At 42.5% G+C, this 19,726-nt stretch overlaps 1 protein-coding gene across 1 annotated transcript; it reads left to right on the top strand.

The window, feature by feature from the left end:
- The first annotated feature begins 861 nt into the window (after positions 1 to 861).
- Positions 862 to 9,537, top strand: LOC143988632 (G-protein coupled receptor 55-like). Its single transcript, XM_077488336.1, has 2 exons — positions 862 to 957; positions 7,629 to 9,537. The coding sequence occupies exon 2, from the start codon at positions 7,633 to 7,635 to the stop codon at positions 8,566 to 8,568; it is 936 nt and encodes a 311-aa protein (XP_077344462.1). The 5' UTR covers positions 862 to 957; positions 7,629 to 7,632; the 3' UTR covers positions 8,569 to 9,537.
- The last annotated feature ends 10,189 nt before the right edge of the window (positions 9,538 to 19,726 follow it).

The raw sequence follows: 19,726 nt of genomic DNA, 5'->3' as shown, positions 1-19,726 counted from the left end.
CTGCATGTGGAGGATCTAATTTACTGGTTTTCTTTTTGTTATTAACAAATTACATACAAATGCCTTAGCACCAAAAAATGGTTCTGTACTCTCTAAAAGATACAATACCAGGAGGTGGGTAGGGAGTGGAAACAAGCGATGGTGCTTGGAGGTGGGTAGGGGCAGAGACAAGAAGTGACTCAGAAGGGGAAGTTCCTGCACCTATTCTCTGGAAAAAAAAAAACCTGAATACATGCATGTGTGAACTAAATGTCCAATGGTCTTTTCTTAGGAGCCTACAATATCTATCATGATGCCCACAGATGACTCTCAGTAGATACAGTAGTCCTGATCATTTGAAGATCACGTACAAAGCGTCATAGCCTACTGTATATGATCCATCCATTAGAATTCATCTGTCAGGTTACTGTAGTCAGGTAAATAGAGGACTTCTAGGAATCTGCACTAACACACTGCTCCTTTTGTTTGAGAATAAACCCTTACATTTACTATAAATTACTTAAAATTACTTATGGCATCATTCATAAAACAAAGTCTTAATTTGACCATTTTGGGGTCTATCCAGAAGCTAGCTTATAACTGCATATACAGAATGTACTTTTTTGTATTTCACTATTTTTTATTTTTTTTATTTTTACAACCTCAGTTTTGAGAAACGTCTGCTTTCCCTATATAGACCTACAAATCCTTGCATATGTACAAAATCATTGCACAGACACTGAAGTACAGGCCAAGTCACACATATTGAATGTTAAACATATGCAATAGTTAGCTGGCATGTACCGCAGTTTCGTACATATAGGGGAAGTGGTTACAAATGGTGAAATATGGCATTGAAGTTAAAGTACATTAATGCATTCACTTCTAACCTTTCAGCTGCTTTACACTGCTTTCCCTTAGAGCCTGTATATGTAAGTAAAAAAATCTTTTGACTGGAGACATCTAAAGACAATTAATGTAAGTATATTGTTTTAAAAATGTCTAAGCCGCTTGCAAGAATATATGTTTTTATTTATGATGGACATTATTGCTGGCCAAAATTATATAAAATCAGTGATTGTTTTTTAGACTTATTTTATTGACTGTTTACACACCCGAGTTGCCTACTATTATATAGAATAGCCAGTGCTTATTTTGTAGATACCTTGTTTTAGGTTCTGATTAGTTTATCAGTACAAGAGCTGGAAGACAGTTAATGCAGAGAGTATGTTAGATGCCCTCACACAGTTTTATTATTGGTTTAATTTCCATTGAGCTGTTTAGTGTATGTTGAAAAAAAAAAATCCTGAGCTTGTATACTAGAATGTAATACAAAGTTTTAATAGCTCACAGAAAAACTAAATTTACATTTATTAGTTGATTGCAAAATACACCAAGATCAACTGCTTAAAGGTGTGGTTAGGTGGTGAACAGCGATGGCTAACACTTAGCAATTCTTTAAATGATTTGGATTCATTAGGGAAGTCACATAGTCAATAAAGGATTTTTTTTTGAATTGCAGTTTGTCAAGTCAGAGGATAATTGTGTTACCCAACTGAATATATAGTGGTTGGTAGATTTACTGCTTTTTTCTTATATGACCGTATTGTTGGCTGGTTATAGCTGTTGATTTTCTTAACTCATCACTAGGTATGAGTGAAACTCGCTGGTTGTGCTGAATGAAGCGAAACATTTTTTTTTTAAGGGCACAATGGTCTTAAAATGTCTCCTGATGGTTACTTTAAACTTGCTACTTTATACTATCCAGGACCTGTTCTTGTTACAACATACCCACCCCACATTAGTTGCGAAGATGACATTAAATATGGAGAAACGTTAATGTTCTTCTTAAGAAAAACAGCGACACTGCTGAAAAATAAATACAATTGTATTAATGTTTTTTATACTGAAATCACAAAGACACGTATAGCAATCCTTACCCGCATAACATTTGAAAACAGTAAATTAATATTATTACAATATATAATAAGTAATTATAAATTGCAACAATAATCATTTTTGCATATTTAGAGAGAGAAATTTTTATAATACTGTATTTATCGGCATATAAAAACGCAGAGGTGTATAACACGCACCTTCATTTTAGGAGGGAAGTTTCAGGAAAAAAACTAAAATTTTAAATAAAGAACTTTGAAGCAAAATAAGAGTCAGTGTCCATCAATGCAGCCTCACCATTTCCCATCTGCAGCCTGATCAATGCCATCTGCAGCCTCACAATTGACCATTAATGCAGCTTTATTAATGCCCATCTGCAGGCTCTCAATTGCCTATAAATGCAGCCTGATCAATGCCCATCTACAGCCTCACAATTGCCCATCAATGCAGCTAGATCAATGCCAATATGCAGCCTGATCAATGCCATCTGCAGCCTCACAATTGACCATTAATGCAGCTTTATCAATGCCCATATGCAGGCTCTTAATTGCCTATAAATGCAGCCTGATCAATGCCCATCTACAGCCTCACAATTGCCCATGAATGCAGCTAGATCAATGCCAATCTGCAGCCTGATCAATGCCCATATGCAGCCTCACCATTGCCATGAATGCAGCCTGATCAATGCCCATCTGCAGCCTCACATCAGATTACTGCTGCCTTGGAGGGGACAGGAAGGGGGGTGGGATTACATTTCAGATTCAGATTACATACAGCGAGAATCTCCTATTTACTCGGCTGCCTCTTTAATACAAAGTCTCGCCTCCTGGACCGGCTTCTATGATAGACAGAACAGTGGTCCAATGCTGGCCCAGGAGACAGGACTTCCTTTTACAGAAGCTACTAAGTAAACAGGAGATTCTCGCTGTATGTAATCAGATGATGCTCGTCCGGCCTCCTCTTTGTTCCCCTCTAGGTGGCCCAAATTGCAGTATTGACGTATAACACGCACACACTATTTGCACACGATTTTCATGGTGAAAAAGTGAGTGTTATATGCCAATAAATACAGAATGTGCTTTTTATGGGAGAGGGTTGTGTTATGTTTTTCATTTCAGCATACTGAACATTTCTCTTATATCTATTTTCCAGCAATTGTGGTTATTTTTCATGAAATGCATTCTGATTGTATCTGAACATAAATACATGGTGTCAGGAGAGATCTGAACACTTTATTATAGTTACTGCACAAGGGGAGGAAGGGGGTGCAAGGGAAGGTACAGAAAATGTATTTGTATTTTTTCAGAATTTTTTTGTGTAACTAGACTTTTCTTTTACAGACGCGAACAGGAAAAAAGAAAATGTACCCTAAGAGTACACAAATATTACTTTTATAATGTAGCTTTTTTAGTTCTGTGAAAAAAAGACAAAAGAAATTACAAAGAAAATAAATTCACAAATTAAATGAAACACTTTGCAAAGCAACATGATTTTGCACAGAGCAGTCCCATTCCTCCTCTTCTCGAGTCCCCCTGCCGGCACTCTGAGCCTTTCCTCCTTGCCAGGTGTCCCCATAGCAAGCCACTCCCGAGCTGGCTCTCTGTGTCCCTAGGACATAGAGAACACAGTTCAGCCCTACCTCACTGGTTGTGGTTGATAGCAGCGGGAGCCAATAGCTCCTCCTGCTGCATATCAGCCAATTACTAGGGAGAGACCCGGGAGAGCCTTGACTCTTGTGCATATTGCTGGTTTGGGCTTAGGTAAGTATTATAGGAGGACACTGTTTTAAAAAAAGTGCATGCACCTTTTTTGGGGGGGAAATGCTGGCACAGCAGCCCATTCATTTCAATGGGTTGCCATGCCCACGCAAACACTGCCCACATAGGTATGAACCTAGCATCAAGAAACAATCTTTTTCAATAAAATTTCCCTTAGTAGTCTGCATGGCAAAATGTGAAAATAATTCAGGTTTAATTTCACAATCGGTAAGTTCACAGGAGAAATCAATTTCTTGTACATCACTTTGCTTATACCTACTCATTACATAGCCTCTTTAAATGTGTGATTGTATAATATTTACTAGCTGTCTAAACATGCAACGTCATGAAAGCCATAGTCTGCTCATACTGCACATGAATGAGAGCTTTGTTTATCATTGTGATAAAAGGAGTCAGTAAAGTTTTAACACATGTGGTAATGCTAAATGAGTAAACCTGATATAGCAACTTTCACATACAATTAGAGCTTTAGGAACAGCCTTAAAGAGAGTGGACATTTGCTATTTTTAGCTATTGAGTGGAATTCAAATCTATATTTTTTCATTTTTGCCAACAGAAAAAAAAATGAATTTCACCCTCCACACATTTAAGGTGTATACAGGATTTCTCCCTGCACAGACACTGGACAGTGGGATTGACTTGCCATTAGAATACACCAATCAGCCCTGCAGCCGATTGGCTGTATGCGCTGATAAAGCAAAACATTTTCAACAAGCCAGGCCATGAGAAGTCAGTCAATAGATCAACTTCTCATTAATGGGAATGGCCATAGATAGATCGACCTGTGGCTGATTGCTACTGAACTGGCCAAATTTTGATCTATGTATGACCAGCTTAATGCTAACTAGTCTTACAAATGAACGGTGGCTGCAAGGGAGAGGAGGGAGTGCCAACAATGGCTGGGCCATAGGAGCCTATGGGTGATGTCCCAGCTTTGGTCATTTCCAACTATTGCCATGCAATTTATAACACATGGGAGTCAAAGCTACAGGTCCATGTGACCGGACCGAACTGAAATAAAAAAAAGGTAAGTATACAGACCTTTTTTTACACAGGGTAGGCAGGAGAAGGAACATTTTAAGATCAGTTAGTGTTAGGCTTGAATTATACTTTCAAGAGCTTAATACATAGTTAGTAAGGTTGAATAAAGACACCAGTCCATCTAGTTCAACCTGAGTGTCTACAATTGTTCCTATCCCTGTACATTGCACACTTACATTGGTCCCTACCCTCAAGGAGACCACAATCCAAGGTCCCAATTCATATACTAGGGCCAATTTTGAACAGAAGCCAATTAACCTACCTGCATGTCTTTGGAGTGTGGGAGGATACTGGAGTACCCAGAGGAAACCCAAGCAGGCACAGGGAGAACATACAAACTACAGACAGGTAGTGTTGTAGTTTACGCAGGTTCTGAATTTCTGCATATGTGGCTCCTAGAACATAATCTGATCATCATCTAAATCATAAAAATTCAATATTTTTTCCTAAACAAAACCTCTGGAATGACTGGCCATAAATTTACCTACACCACATACTCAATTTATCATTGTATCTATGGAAAATAAAAGAAAAAGAGGGAAGACTTTTCAAGTGCCACTTGTAAATAAACAACATTTAGTTGAACATTTTATATATAACTTAATTTTTATTTATGAAAATATATTTCATATTAAAACCACCTTAAATACAGTATGAAAGATACTATATTAGGCATTAACCCTTTCATTACAAAAGATAGTAATTTATTCAGATTATACAAGGGATTATCTACCCAACACTACCTGTCCTCTATGCCAGGTATAAATACATACATATTAGAATGAAGGTACAATCCTCTGGGATGTATAGTTGTCAACTCCATACCTGTGGTGCCATAATGTACTGTGGACGGGTAGCCTGCTGTCTGCTCCTGAGTTTAGGGCGTACAAATGCTCGCCCCCCCCCCTGAAAGCACCCGCTGTGATTGTACACAGGGGGAGTCTGTCAGCAAGTCCAGCCAATGATTCATGGCCCCAGACCTGCAGATCTGCTATTTACCATCACAGCCCAGAGCTCTGTGTTGACAATCAACACAGAGCCCTGTACAGAGGGAACTGTCTCTCTGTTTATTATCCCTGCAAAAGCAGCATACTTTATACATATTACACATAGTTAGGCACACATTTAACCACTTGGTCACCCTAGATGTTAACACCCTTCTCAGTCAGTGTTATTAGTACAGTGATAGTATTTATTACTTATTAAAGGGGTTGTAAAGGTAAGGTGAAAAAACATCTGACACTGCCGGCGCCCCCAGTCCCCCCGTTTTACTTACCTGACCCCTCGAAAATCCAGCGCTCTCCCCCGCCGTCCTCTTCGCCGCTCAGCCTGGCCGCTGATTGGCTGGAGTGGATGGATTGAAAGCAGCGCAGCCATTGGCTCGCGCTGCTGTCAATCACATCCAATGATGCAGCGCGCCGGGGGGCGGGGCCTTGTGATACAGCGAGCGGCTATAGCCGCCGGCTGTATCACGGGAGCGCGCCCGCAGGTGCTTCTCACCAGCGAAGGAGCTCGCATGAACGTGAGAAGCACCTGCGGGAGGAAGCAGAGACAGCCGCCGAGGGACCCCAGAAGAGCAGGTTCGGGGCCACTCTGTGCAAAACGAGCTGCACAGTGGAGGTAAGTATAACATGTTTGTTATTTTAAAAAAATAAAAATTTTTACTTTACAATCCCTTTAATTACTGTATTAATACAGATTACTGTATTAATGTCATTTGTGATGTCAGTTACTCAGCCCCCCCCCCCCAGTGCCAGTGTCAGATTGTCCGCTGCTCCCATTATAAGTTGCGGATCACCGCCATTAGTAGTATAAAAAAAATCCCATATATATATATATACAGTACCATAGTTTGTAGGCACTATAACTTTCATGTAAACCAATTATTGTATATGTTTTGTAGCAGAAAGTAAAATAGTGCAGTGTTAAATAGCAAAAAAAGACATGGGCATGAAGGGGGTAAAATCTTTCAGAGCTCATGTGGTTAGCTTCATCAGGAAACTGTGAAGCCTCGTATACATAAGCCTCTTAAACAAATTTGTGCATGCCGATACGAATCCCACAAGGAGGGACCATGACCCCAGCATCCAATGGAAAGTAATACAGTGAGAGACAAATGCTCCCCCGAAAATAGAGAATAAAGAAGGGGATTGGGGTGATGAAGCACCTGAGGCTCATCCAGAGGTTGACAATCTTGTTGTCGGATATTGATTAGTCTCACTATCAAGTGAGGTTCATCATGTATGTATAGAATAACGACCATGACATCCATCAGATTGTCAGCCTGGATGAGTCTCGGGTGCTTCATTGGTTAAAAAAAGTGGTAATATGTGTCATTGCAAAACTAAAATAGCAATCCCAGTTGAATATGCCTTATACATAAAATATCTTCCTCTTTTGAACTGTAACTCATAAACTAGCTTCTTGTTAGCAGTGAATGGACTGTACACATTGTTATCAAAATCATGGTAAGCATGGTGAGGTAAAAGAGATAAAGAAACCAAGAATGCAAGATTTTGTGAGATTTGGGCAAATCAGGTAAAAGTATTTTGATGATTTAATCAGAGTGGTAAAATAAATGGTTTTGGAATAAGTTTCTTCCATGAGAGACTCTGAGAATCTAAGAGACAGCCAATTGTAGCATATCAAAGTGTTCCAGACACGAAGGACCAATCTAGAAAGACATTTTAGACAAACACCATAAAAACTAATAGTAAAACTGGTAAGTAAAAGGTCTCACAATTGTGTGTAAGTGTATTTGGTTGAGTCTACTTTGAATTGAAGTTTATGATTTGCCTCTGGAATTATCATAGTAAATGTAATTTAATCTCTGCTGTAGACCTTTCCAGGAAAAAAAAAAAATTATAAAAGAATAGCTGGGGTTGTGTGGTGAGAAAAGTAAAACAAAAATGTTAAATTGTCTTGTGTTAACAGAATAATGAACGTGAGCAAAGACAGCTGCCCATATTTGAATACTTCTTCAATACTGGACCCTATTCAAATGGTGATCTATATTCCCACATTTATCCTGGGCTTCACACTGAACTTATTCGCTCTGTGGATCTTCTGTTGTTCCATGAAAAAATACACAGAAGCTTCAATATACTTGATGAATCTGGCAATCCTGGATCTCTTTCTTGTTCTGTCTTTACCTATAAAAATACACTTCTCCCAAGATAAAATCAAGGTGAACAGTCATCTGTGTGGCTTCCTACAATCCCTCTACTTTACGAATATGTATGGCAGCATCTACACAATTATGTTCATCAGCTTGGACAGATACATAGCCATTATGCATCCTTTCTGGGCCAGGGTTCTACGCTCACCCAAAAAGACCATAATAATATGTGTCACTATATGGGTCTTTGTGTGGAGTGTGTCCCTATTCACATTTTTTAACAAAGAAAAATCGGAAAATGTTAAATGTTTTCATAACATGTCTGACAACATTTGGAGTCCTAACATAATAATACCTCTGGAAATGTTTGGCTTTGTGATCCCTATGACCATCATGTTATATTGTTCTATTCAGATCATCAGGACATTACTGGTCCCCATTTCTTCCTCAGTAGAGTCTGAAGAATCCAAGGCTGTTATTGTACGCATAATCATCTGTAATTTGGTGGTGTTTGTGATTTGCTTTAGTTTTACTCATATTGGCATCTTCTTGCAGTTTCTGGCTCGAAGACAGATCATTTCTGACTGCACAGTAAAAAAACATATCAGCATATTTTTGCAGGTGACACTCTGTATATCTAACATTAACTGCTGCCTTGATGCCCTTTGCTACTATTTTGCAGTAAAAGAGTTCCGTGCTAAACTTAAAAATAAGCCAAGTGTGACACAGGTGGAAAATGTTAACACTTATGTCTAGACAAACTTATAAGGACAAATTCATGGTTGAGGGATGGTGCTCCCCTACACCCATCTAGAGTGGTGAAACCATTATTTGTACTACAATACCATCATTGCACCTATAAGAAAAAATTCTCCAAGGCCATATTTATGAAATGATAGAACTGGAACATGGGAACGACAATAATATTTCATACAGGCTTCTTTTGTACAAGCCAATTGTGACACAAGTGGAAAAATGTTAACACTTATGTCTAGGCCAAAGTATAAACTACAAATTCACCGTTTTGCAGTGAAAGAATTCCATGCCTTAAGTATAAGCCAAGTGAGACAAAGGTGGAAACATTTTAACACTTCTGTCTAGACCAAAGTACAACTACAAATTCATTGTTGAGGGATGGGGGTGATCCCCTACTGCCACCTAGAATGGCAATACCATTGTTTACAATACTATTCTAAAATTTCACTTACACAAGCCATTTCTCCAAGGCCATACTTATGAAATAATGGTAGAACTTAGAATATGGAAATTACAATAATATTTATCAAACGTCATCTTTTATTTTGTGGAGCCAATTGTGATACAGATGAAAAAGTTAACACTTTTGTCTAGATCAAAGTATAAGTATATACAAATTTACTGTTGAAGTATGGGGGTGCTCGCCCACCGCTATCTAGAATGGTGATAAAAAATTGTATTCAATACCATCATTGCACCTACAAGAGCAAGGCCATTTCTCAAAGAACATGGGAATGACAATGATATTTCATACAGGCTTGTTTTGTTTTATCAAACAGCACAATAAAAAACGGAATGCACTACATAGAGTGACCCTTCAATCAAAACTTTTTTTCGGTTTTACAAAGCTCTAGCAGTGTATCTGTAAACTAATGAGGAAATTTAGACATAGAAATTATGTGTGAATATGAAATTAATGCATATCCATGACTGTTATTAAAGGATTGCAAAAGTTGCTGTTAATACTGACGCTGTACTCCCTGTGATATTTCCAGTCCAAAAGAACTGACATCAGATGTGTAGTGGGAGACCTAAAAATCATTATAGCTAGTCACAAATCCCCTTTTGCAGGCTGTGCAGTAAAGAGAACCTGTTTGACTTTCTTAGTAGTGTTGCTGCACCTGTATCTTTCCCAAACTGCAGTCAGGCAGCCTATAGAGGTGAAAGTAGCTGAATGTGATTGGTTTTTAAATCAGTCACATGATCAGGAGTCTGTCCCACTGGCTCCAGATCAGAAGCCATAACTGAGACCTGTGAGTGACAGCTCAGGCAGTGTGCTGGAGCGTGCAGTGTGCACACGCTCAGCACACAACCGTATACCTCCATGGACGCATATGTGCTGGGTGTTAGAGGCCACCTGTCTTGTGTCGCTTATATGCTGCCAAGAGTTTAAACAGTTTTTAATTTTCATTCATGTTTGTTACATAAACACCAAAAAACTCACATATGAAGAAAGAGGTTTTTTTTGCATAATACAGACAACAATGTTAAGGTAAAATAGAAAAAACAAATCACAGCAATGAAGCCTATGCAGCTACATAAATAGCTAGTGGAAACTAGCATTGGTACAGTAAAAAGAAGAAAAACACAGCGCAAGAAAACTCCCACTAAAGAGAAACACAAAAACCCCCTACACTATTAAATAAATAATTCAAATAAATAGATACAAATTATTCTAATTAAGAGGATTGTCCAACCAAACATTATGTTGGCAGTCTCTGAAAGATTATGTGCACTCAGACCACAGAATATGTCAACATTTACCAAACCCACAAAAAAAAAAAACAGATTGTCAAAGCTCAAAAACAAAACCAGAGTTCCAAGACTAAAATTCAGAGGATCGTGTAGATAAAGAGTCACAGAATCATGTTGATAAAAAGTCACCTTATTGAAACAATTTTTTAGGAACTAGCAAATTAATCAGAAGAATGATCCAATGGTATATTATAGTTACTCTTGCATGTGTGCAGAGAGCTCTCTGGCCAGATGGCTTGATGGACCTCCTGGCCAGGGAGAGAGAGAGCTGATAAATGCATCAGAGGACACCATACAAGTACAAGTGTGTGGATACCTGTCAGAAGCTGCTGGGTTAGCATGAAAATCTGCTTGGTCCCTCTCATCCACGAAAACTCAACTGAGGGATGGACCAAAGGGACCCTCAGAAGAGATCTGCAAACAGCTGTGACAGGACACCAAACCAGCCACCAGCAGACACCTTGCCTTGTAAGGAAGCTCAGCTGATGGATGGATCAGCTGGGTCAGCCAGAGGAAAGCCGCAAAGTGCAGCCGACACAAGATATAGGGCCGCGAGCAACTCAAACACACAGAGAAAACCTATCCCAGCTCAATTCTGCACCACAGAAGGTAGTTAGTTTACAGGCAACAACGTGTTTCGGAGCCCCACCCCTTTTTTCAAATAACATGATTGCGGAGACTGGGAAGGAATTTAAATTTAGATTGAGGGTGGGTTTGGCCTGCAGAGAGCCCACTCCTCCTTAAAGCACAGGGGCACACTGGACACCCAGCAAAGTGCACAATGACAGAAAAGGAGTCCACTGCATCCCCTCAACAAATAACCAACAGTACAAACAAATAGCAACTGCCCCAACCTATAACTGGCCCTTACAGCAGGATACACATGGAAGGGTGGCGCATGTCAAACAAAAACAAAGAAGAAAATTATAGCTCAACTTACCAACCAGCCTGCAACAAACCAATTGGTCATGTCTAAGTTCATATTAAATACATTGAGTACATATTGAATATGGAAAAAAAATTGAATTTAACATATAAACTTCCATGAAAATCAAAAGGTTTTCTTCACTGTATTTAGCATCAACTTGTTCAAGTATCATCTATAATATAGATGGTCACTGATCCATTTAGGCAACACGCATAGCTGTTAGTTTTGTAGGGTTATTTGACATATTATCTGGAAATTCAGAATACGCTAAGATCTCCGCACCCCTAGGGACCATGCATGCGCAGATCTCCTGCCATAACAATGCTTACCTGTTTTTAACCCAGCATATTTTATTATGCATAACAGGACATCGGCACATGCGTGGCTACAGAGGCTACAGAGACACCTTGTCCGTTGATTGTTGAATGTATGTTATATGTTTGTCTTTTGTGTATTTAGGTAGTTGCTCACTTTGAATAGAATCTATGGGGAATTTGTAGCACGTGCATGCAGAGCACAATAGGATTAATTTTAAGTAAGCCATTTGGCTGGGTCGATTTTATATGTATAAATTTTTGTAATTTAATAAAATTTTTAGATTTATATTATTTCCAATTTCTTATTTGCCCACTATAGCTATAGTAGACACCTTTACCATTTTGGGACATCCCTTCTCTTAGGTTTGTCCTAAGTGGGGAAAAAAACCCTTTTTTATATGCTTATGATCTGGCTACATTTTGGAGGAGCAGCATGAAGCGGTTTATTTCATTTTTCATTTTTTCACTACAGACAATTGTAGTAGTGAATAGAGACGCTGTCAGTTTTTTTGTTTTAAAATAAGCTGCAGAGGACTTGACAAGACACCCAAGTATTATCTGCAGTCCTAACTCTATTAATTTTTTGAGCCTAGTAGGAGCACATATATAGTAATGGAGAGATTGAGGGCAGGTTAGCCTGGAGTGAGCCCACTCCTCCTTAAAGGCACAGGGGCACACTGGCTACCCAGCGAATAGCACAAGGACAGCAATCTATGCCCCCCCCCCCCCACACTGAATAATTGCTACAAAATACAAAAAAATAAGCACAAGAATACTTAAGAAAAGAAAATACAGATGCAGAATTATTATATAATTGGTCATGATTACATTAAAGTTAAATTAATAAATAGCAAAAAGTGGAAAAAAGAGGCAGCAGAAACAGGAAAGGAAGAGGACGAAGAGTAACACTACAGAATAGTATGTATTATTAAATCTACATTGAGACCATTTGGCACAAGAGTGTTTCATTTATAAATCCAATATGTCTCCTGGCTGCATAACTTTATGAACCTTTCATTATCTGAGAGGAAGGGATGAGCTTGGTGTTCAAGTCGAACGTATGTTCAACTCGAACATCGGCTGTTCGCACGTTCAGCGAATACCAAAAGTTATGGGCCCTTCTCGCCAAATTCGTGTGGCGCTAACGGCCCACAATGCACTGTGCCATTGCAGTGCATTGCTGGCTCATGATTGGCCAATCACAGCACCGGCAGCGAAGAGAGCAATAATTGGCCACAGGCAAGATGCCTGTGGCCAATTATAGCTCAGGGGGGTTTAGTACACGCCCCACACTATATAAGGCCACCAGTGCGGCGGCCTTGTGTGGTGTGTTCCGGCATGCAGGGAAAGAGCTAGATAGGCAGGGACAGTGTGTTCTTTTCTCAGGCATCTGCAAAAGTTAGTGGGTGTTGTGTGCCTCCAGTGCAGTATACACCTGTATCTACCCTTTATTGCTGGTGTTCTCTCATACAGGCACTGCAGTAGTTAGTGGGTGTTGTGTGCCTCCAGCACAGCACAGTATACACCTGTATCTACCCTTTATTGCTGGTGTTCTATCATACAGGCATCTGCAGGAGTTAGTGGGTGTTGTGTGCCTACAGCACAGCACAGTATACACCTGTATCTACCCTTTATTGCTGTTGTTCTCTCATACAGGCATCTGCAGGAGTTAGTGGGTGTTGTGTGCCTACAGCACAGCACAGTATACACCTGTATCTACACTTTATTGCTAGTGTTCTATCATACAGGCATCTGCAGGAGTTAGTGGGTTTTGTGTGACTACAGCACAGCACAGTATACACCTGTATCTACCCTTTATTGCTGGTGTTCTCTCATACGGGCATCTGCAGGAGTTAGTGGGTGTTGTGTGCCTCCAGCACAGTATACACCTGTATCTACCCTTTATTGCTGGTGTTCTATCATACAGGCATCTGCAGGAGTTAGTGGGTGTTGTGTGCCTCCAGCACAATATACACTACCCAATTGCTGGTTTTCCCATCTCCCTGCAGGACATTACTATGTCTGGAAGGCCAACAAGGTGAGGCAGACAGTCACGAGCCAATAAAAGAGGGCAAGCAGGCTCCGTGTCTAGAGACAACAGTGCTGGTCGTGGACGCGGTGCATAGTCATCAGCACGTGGCCATGGGACACACTTGTCCTTATTTTCGGCAGCTGGACTTGTTGAGCCGCATCATGCCGAAGACTTGGTAGAGTGGATGATCCTCCTCATCCTCTCTCACCCAGGCTCAGGGTACTAGCAAAGCAGCTGCCAACGCATCGTCTTCCCTCGTCTCAATGTCATCATCAGTCACTCCTTTCCTAGACCCACCATGTCCTCCTGAGGAGTCTACCGAACTGTTTGAGCACAGTGTTGGGTACATGCTCCAGGAGGATGCCCAGCGTTTTGAAGGCTCTGATGATGATACCCAGCTAGAGGAAGGCCGTAGCGTGAGTGCAGAGAGAGGGGATGCTCAAGAAGGACAGCAATCTGGAAGTCATGTTCCACCAGCTGCAGCATACTGCCAGGTTTGCTCCAGTGATGAAGAAGGAGGGGATGTTGAGGTCACTGACTCCACGTGGGTGCCTGATAGGAGGAGGTACATCTCCAACAAGGCAGGATGCCCTTCGGGGGCAAGCTTAGGGGCAGCACACCGACTGGATCACACCGCAGAGCTCCACCTGTGCAGGACGCTGCCTCTGTGCGTTATTCCAAAAGTTCTTTTTTTTGAGATGAGTGCATCAGATCGCACCACTGCTATTTGCAAGATATGTCTCAAGCGTATCTCGCGTGGCCAAAACATCAGCCTCTTGGGCACCACATGCTTGACCAGACATATGTTGACCTGCCATGCAGCTCGTTGGCAAGCGTACCTTAAAGACCCACACCAAAGAACAAAGCGGACCTCTCCTTGCTCCTCATCAGCTGGGATCTCCAACCCCACTAGACCTTCAGTCCTCTCTGAGACCTGCACTGAGAGGAATGAAGGTGTAGAATTAGATGTGTCACAGCCAAGTACTTGCGGGCAATCTGCACCCATGTCCGATTGTAGCAGGCAAATTTCCCTGCCCCAGCTGCTGGACCGTCAAAAGAAGTTCACTCCCAGCCATCCACATGCCCAGCGGTTGAATGCTAGATTGGCTAAATTGCTAGCACTTCAACTGCTGCCTTTTCAGTTGGTAGACTTGGCCCCCTTCCGTGAGTTTGTGGAATGTGCGGTTCCTCAGTGGCAGGTCCCCAAACGCCACTTTTTCTCATGGAAGGCAATTCCGGCTCTCTACCGGCATGTGGAAGGCAATGTCCTTGCCTTGCTGGACAGGGCGGTCAGTGGTAAGGTGCATATTACCACTGATTCACAGTCCAGCAGGCATGGACATGGACGTTACCTATCTTTCACGGCCCATTGGGTCACTCTTCTGGCAGCTGGGAAGGATGCAGGACAAGGTGCAGTAGTGTTGGAGGTTGTTCCGCCACCATGCCTCCAAAATGCTACTAATGATTGTGACACACCTCTCTCCTCCACCCTCTCCTCTTCTTCTTCCTCCATGGCCTCTTCCAGTGCTCTGTCCTCGGAACCAGCGGTGCTCCGTAGGTGTTCAAGGGCTACGCAAGTACGCAGGCAAAAAGATGCCATGCCGTGCTTGCGCTGGTTTGTTTGGGGGACAGGAGCCACACTGGGGCAGATATTTTGTCAGCTCTGCAGGGGCAGGCCGAGAGATGGTTGATGCCACACCAGCTTAAGCCAGGAATGGTGGTTTTCAACAATGGCACCGACCTCCTCTCCGCCCTCCGACAGGGACAACTGACCCATGTGCCCTGTGTGGCCCATGTCCTTAACCTGGTGGTGCAGCGGTTCTTGGGCAGGTACCCAGGCTTGCAGGATGTCCTGAGGCAGACCAGGAAAGTCTGTGTGCATTTCCGCCGATCATTTAATGCCAGTGCTCAGCTGGCTGAGCTCCAAAAGGAGTTGAACCTGCCCAAGAACCGCCTTATATGTGACATGCCCACCAGGTGGAACACAATGTTGGCCATGCTGCAGCGGCTGCCCACGCAGCAGAGGGCCATCAATGAGTACCTGTGCCACTATGGCACCAGGACAGGGTCAGGGGAGCTTGTTTTTTTCTCACCACGCCAGTGGGGCATGGTCAGGGATGCATGCACTGTCCTGTCACCATTTAAGGAGGCCATGAGGATGGTGAGCATTGACAGTGCATGCATCAGTGACACTGTACCTCTTGTCCACCTGTTGGAGCATACGCTGCGTGGAATAATGGACAGGGCACTTGAGGCAGAACAGAGGCAGAGGCCCCCTTTATCCAGACAGTGTTCCTGCTGTCCCACCCATCACACAAGAAGAGGACAAGGAGGAGGAGGAGGCTTGTGTCAGCATGGAGGTGGAGCCTGATACTCAGCATCAGCAGTCTTTTAGGGATGATTTAGAGTCTCAAGAAACACGTGGACTTGTACGTAGCTGGGAGGAGGTGGCTGTGGATCATGTTGTGCTTAGTGACCCAGAGGACTCCGGACTGAATGCCTCAGCTAACCTACGCTGCATGGCCTCCCTGATCCTGCAAAGCCTGGGGAAGGATCCTCGTATTCTTAGGATCAAGTAGAGGGACCATTACTGGCTGGCCACTCTCCTTGATCCACAGTACAAGGGTAAGGTTGCAGACCTTATCTTGCCATTGCAGAGGAAGCAGAGGATGAGACATCTCTGGGAGGCCTTGCAGAAAGGTCTGTGCAACACGTTCCTAGAGACTGGGAGGTTACAAACTCCTGGTTCTGGACAACGTGTTGCTGAGGCTTCGGTCAGTCACAGAAGAAGCGGTGGATAAGGTGGCCATCTGACCAATGCATTCAGACAATTTTTTAGTCCGCAGCCCCAAGGTATGATCGGTTCCAGCAACCATCGCCAGCGTCTGATTTACATGGTGCAGGTATACCTAGGGGCAAGGTCAGACTTGGACACCTTTCCCACCGAAAATCCTCTGGCTTACTGGGTCTTGAGGATGGATCACTGGCCAGAGCTTGCACAGTATGCAATTGAGCTACTGGCCTGTCCTGCATCCAGTGTTCTTTCGGAACACACCTTCAGTGCTGCTGGTGGCTTTGTAACCGATCACAGGGTGCACCTGTTGATCGACTGACCTTCATAAAGATGAATCAGTCTTGGATCACCACCAGCTACCAAGCACCTGAAGCTGATGTAACCGAATAATTTTTTTGAAATGTCACATCCCTTCAAGACTGCCTATGCTGATGCTGAGTGACTGTCCTGTTATGTTGACCGACTATCCTCTTCCTCCTCAATGATCCCGCTGATATCTTGGAAGAGCATTTTTGGTTCTGGGTGATGCCACCAGCCCAATTTTTCAGCCCCGGTTTAACAGGGACATGTAATTACAATTTTGGATGCAATGCTTTGCAGCAGGGCTCATTCCTGCACTCCAAATAGAGTGTATGGGAGAGGTTGCAGTGTCATGGCACCAGCACCAGTGCCACCAGCCCAATTTTTCAGCCCCTGTTTAACAGGGGCATGTAATTACAATTTTTGATGCAATGCTTTGCAGCAGGGCTCATTCCTGTACTCCAACTAGAGTATATGGTAGAGATTGCAGTGTTGTAGCACCAGCACCAGTGCCTAAGGCCCAATTTTTCAGCCCCTGTTTAACAGGGGCATGTAATACAATTTTTGATGCAATGCTTTGCAGCAGGGCTCATTCCTGTACTCCAACTAGAGTATATGGTAGAGATTGCAGTGTTGTAGCACCAGCACCAGTGCCTAAGGCCCAATTTTTCAGCCCCTGTTTAACAGGGGCATGTAATACAATTTTTGATGCAATGCTTTGCAGCAGGACTCATTCCTGCACTCCAAATAGAGTATCTGGGAGAGGTTGCAGTGTTGTGGCACCAGCAAGCAGTGCCTAAGGCTCAATTTTTCAGTCCCTGTTTAACAGGGGCATGTAATTACAATTCTTGATATAATATTTCACAGCAGGGCCCGTTCCTGCGTCCACCGAGACTAACTGTAAGTACTTATAGTGTTGTGGCACCAGCACCACCACCACAACCACCAAAGGCCCAATTTTTCTACCACTGTTCAACAATGGCATGTAATTACAATTCTTGATATAATTGTTCACAGCAGAGTGCTCCAGTGCCCACCACGAGTCACTTTGAGGGCTTACAGTGTTGTGGCAACACCAACACCTTAGGCCCCCATTTCTGCAGAGCATAAAGGGCAGGCTCCTACTTTCAAACATCCAACTTACAAACATCTTCTACTTGCCATCCTTTTTTTTTTATTTGGGTACGGGGTTCCCCTTAATATCCGTACAAGACCCAAAGTGGCTGGTAATGGGCAGGGGGGCTATCCATGCCATTTTTCTCAATGATTTTCATTCGTATTGCCGGAACCAGATATTACATTAAAACCGCAAGCAGTTTTAAATGACTTTTTTTCCGTTAAATGTCATTTTTGTGCAGGGACTGTTCTAAACACGGGAAACGCATGCCACTTCACAGGCATACTATAGACACCCCCCAGGTATGATATTTAAAGGAATATTTCACTTTTTTTTCACTTTAATCATCATTAAAATCAGTGCTCCTGAAAAAACTGCAGTTTTTAGAAACATTTTAGGCATTGACCCATGTCCCCTGGGGAAGGAGCCTGGTCCCCAAACCCTTTTTAGGACAATATCTTGCATATTAGCCATTAAAATTAGCACTTTTTATTTTGAACATTCGAGTCCTATAGACTTCAATGGGGTTCTAAAGTTCCACGAATTTTCGGCCTGTTCGAAAGTTCTGGTGCGAACCGAACCGGGGGGTGTTCGGCTCATCCCTAGATGAGAGGTTTGCCAAGATGGTTTCTATGGAGAAAACCTTCTAATTTGTTTTGTTCTTATTGTGTTTTTGAGCAAAATGTTGTGGGAGACTGTGCTACAAAGACCCCCCTGTGATTAGCCTATGATTTTCAAAAACCTTACATTGAGGGGGTTCATTTAATGTATGTTTGTTATCAGTGACAGAATGAAAATGAAAATGAATGGGGCCCCCGGGCAATAGGAGATCATGGGGCCTACTGGGTCCCCGCCCACTCTCAAGCCCAACCCACACAAAGCCTCACCTCCTTATTGCCAAGACAAGACATTTTGGAGGCTCTGTATGTATTAATGTTCAGTGACAAGACACATAATAATCTCTGTATGTAGAAATATTTGGCGACAGGACATTTTGGAGGCTGTGTGTAGTAACATAGTAGGAGTTACTGTGTTATATAAAGTATCCTCTAAGAATTTTTTGTCAGAAGATCCTGTGAGGGAGGACACACCACCTTATATAAGCTCTGTCACCTCAGACGAGCCTCCATTCCTCATACCAGCTCAGAGGTGCCTCCATTCCCCATATCACCTCATAGGAGCCTCCATCTCCTCACAGACAGTTTGCCACTTATATCTCCTCATGGACCTCCTCTGTCCCCTCAGGTGCAGCCTCCATCCATTAATTTATCTCAGAGGGAGCCTCCATTAACTTGTACACAGCCTTCTCTCCCATCGTCCCAGACTGCAGCAGCTGCTGACTGGAACTCACTAATCGATCCGCCGGTGGAGAACAAGAACAACCTGGCCAGCCTGACCTCCACTGCCAGCCATTTCCAAGCCCTGAGGGATCGGCTGGTGGTGCTGGAGGGCCCAGACCAAATGAACCAGATGATGAGATTGGACTCCCTGGAGCCAGTCCTCATCAACCAGGGACTGCAACAGGAACATCAACCATGTTCACTGACAAAACATGGAACATTTACTGACAGAGCTAATTTTTTACCAACAACCTGAAAATTGACAGAACTATAAGAAATTAAGACAATTGGTATTTAAACAATATAAACACAATATGTAAGCACTGACAACACCAATAAAAAGTAATTTGGCTGGTTTACAATTAAAAATTCAACACAGTATGACAAATTTTCAGTCCCCCTGGGATCAGCTAAATCGGCCAATCATCAGGCACTACATTTCCCACGATGCCCCCATTATGTCTTCTGATGTGGCCAATCATGGGGATCATATCAGTCAGATATAGGCTTGGCTAGACTGGAATGCAATGGAGCAGTGGTCAGGAAGCTGGGCGGTGGTGAAACCAACTACAGGC

Source organism: Lithobates pipiens, unplaced genomic scaffold (assembly GCF_037356315.1).
Source record: "Lithobates pipiens isolate NorthernLeopardFrog02 unplaced genomic scaffold, aLitPip1_a1.2 Scaffold_18, whole genome shotgun sequence".
Classification (NCBI taxonomy): Eukaryota; Metazoa; Chordata; class Amphibia; order Anura; family Ranidae; genus Lithobates; species Lithobates pipiens.
Note: the sequence above shows the minus strand (reverse complement) of the source record. Positions and strands in the feature narration are given on the sequence as shown.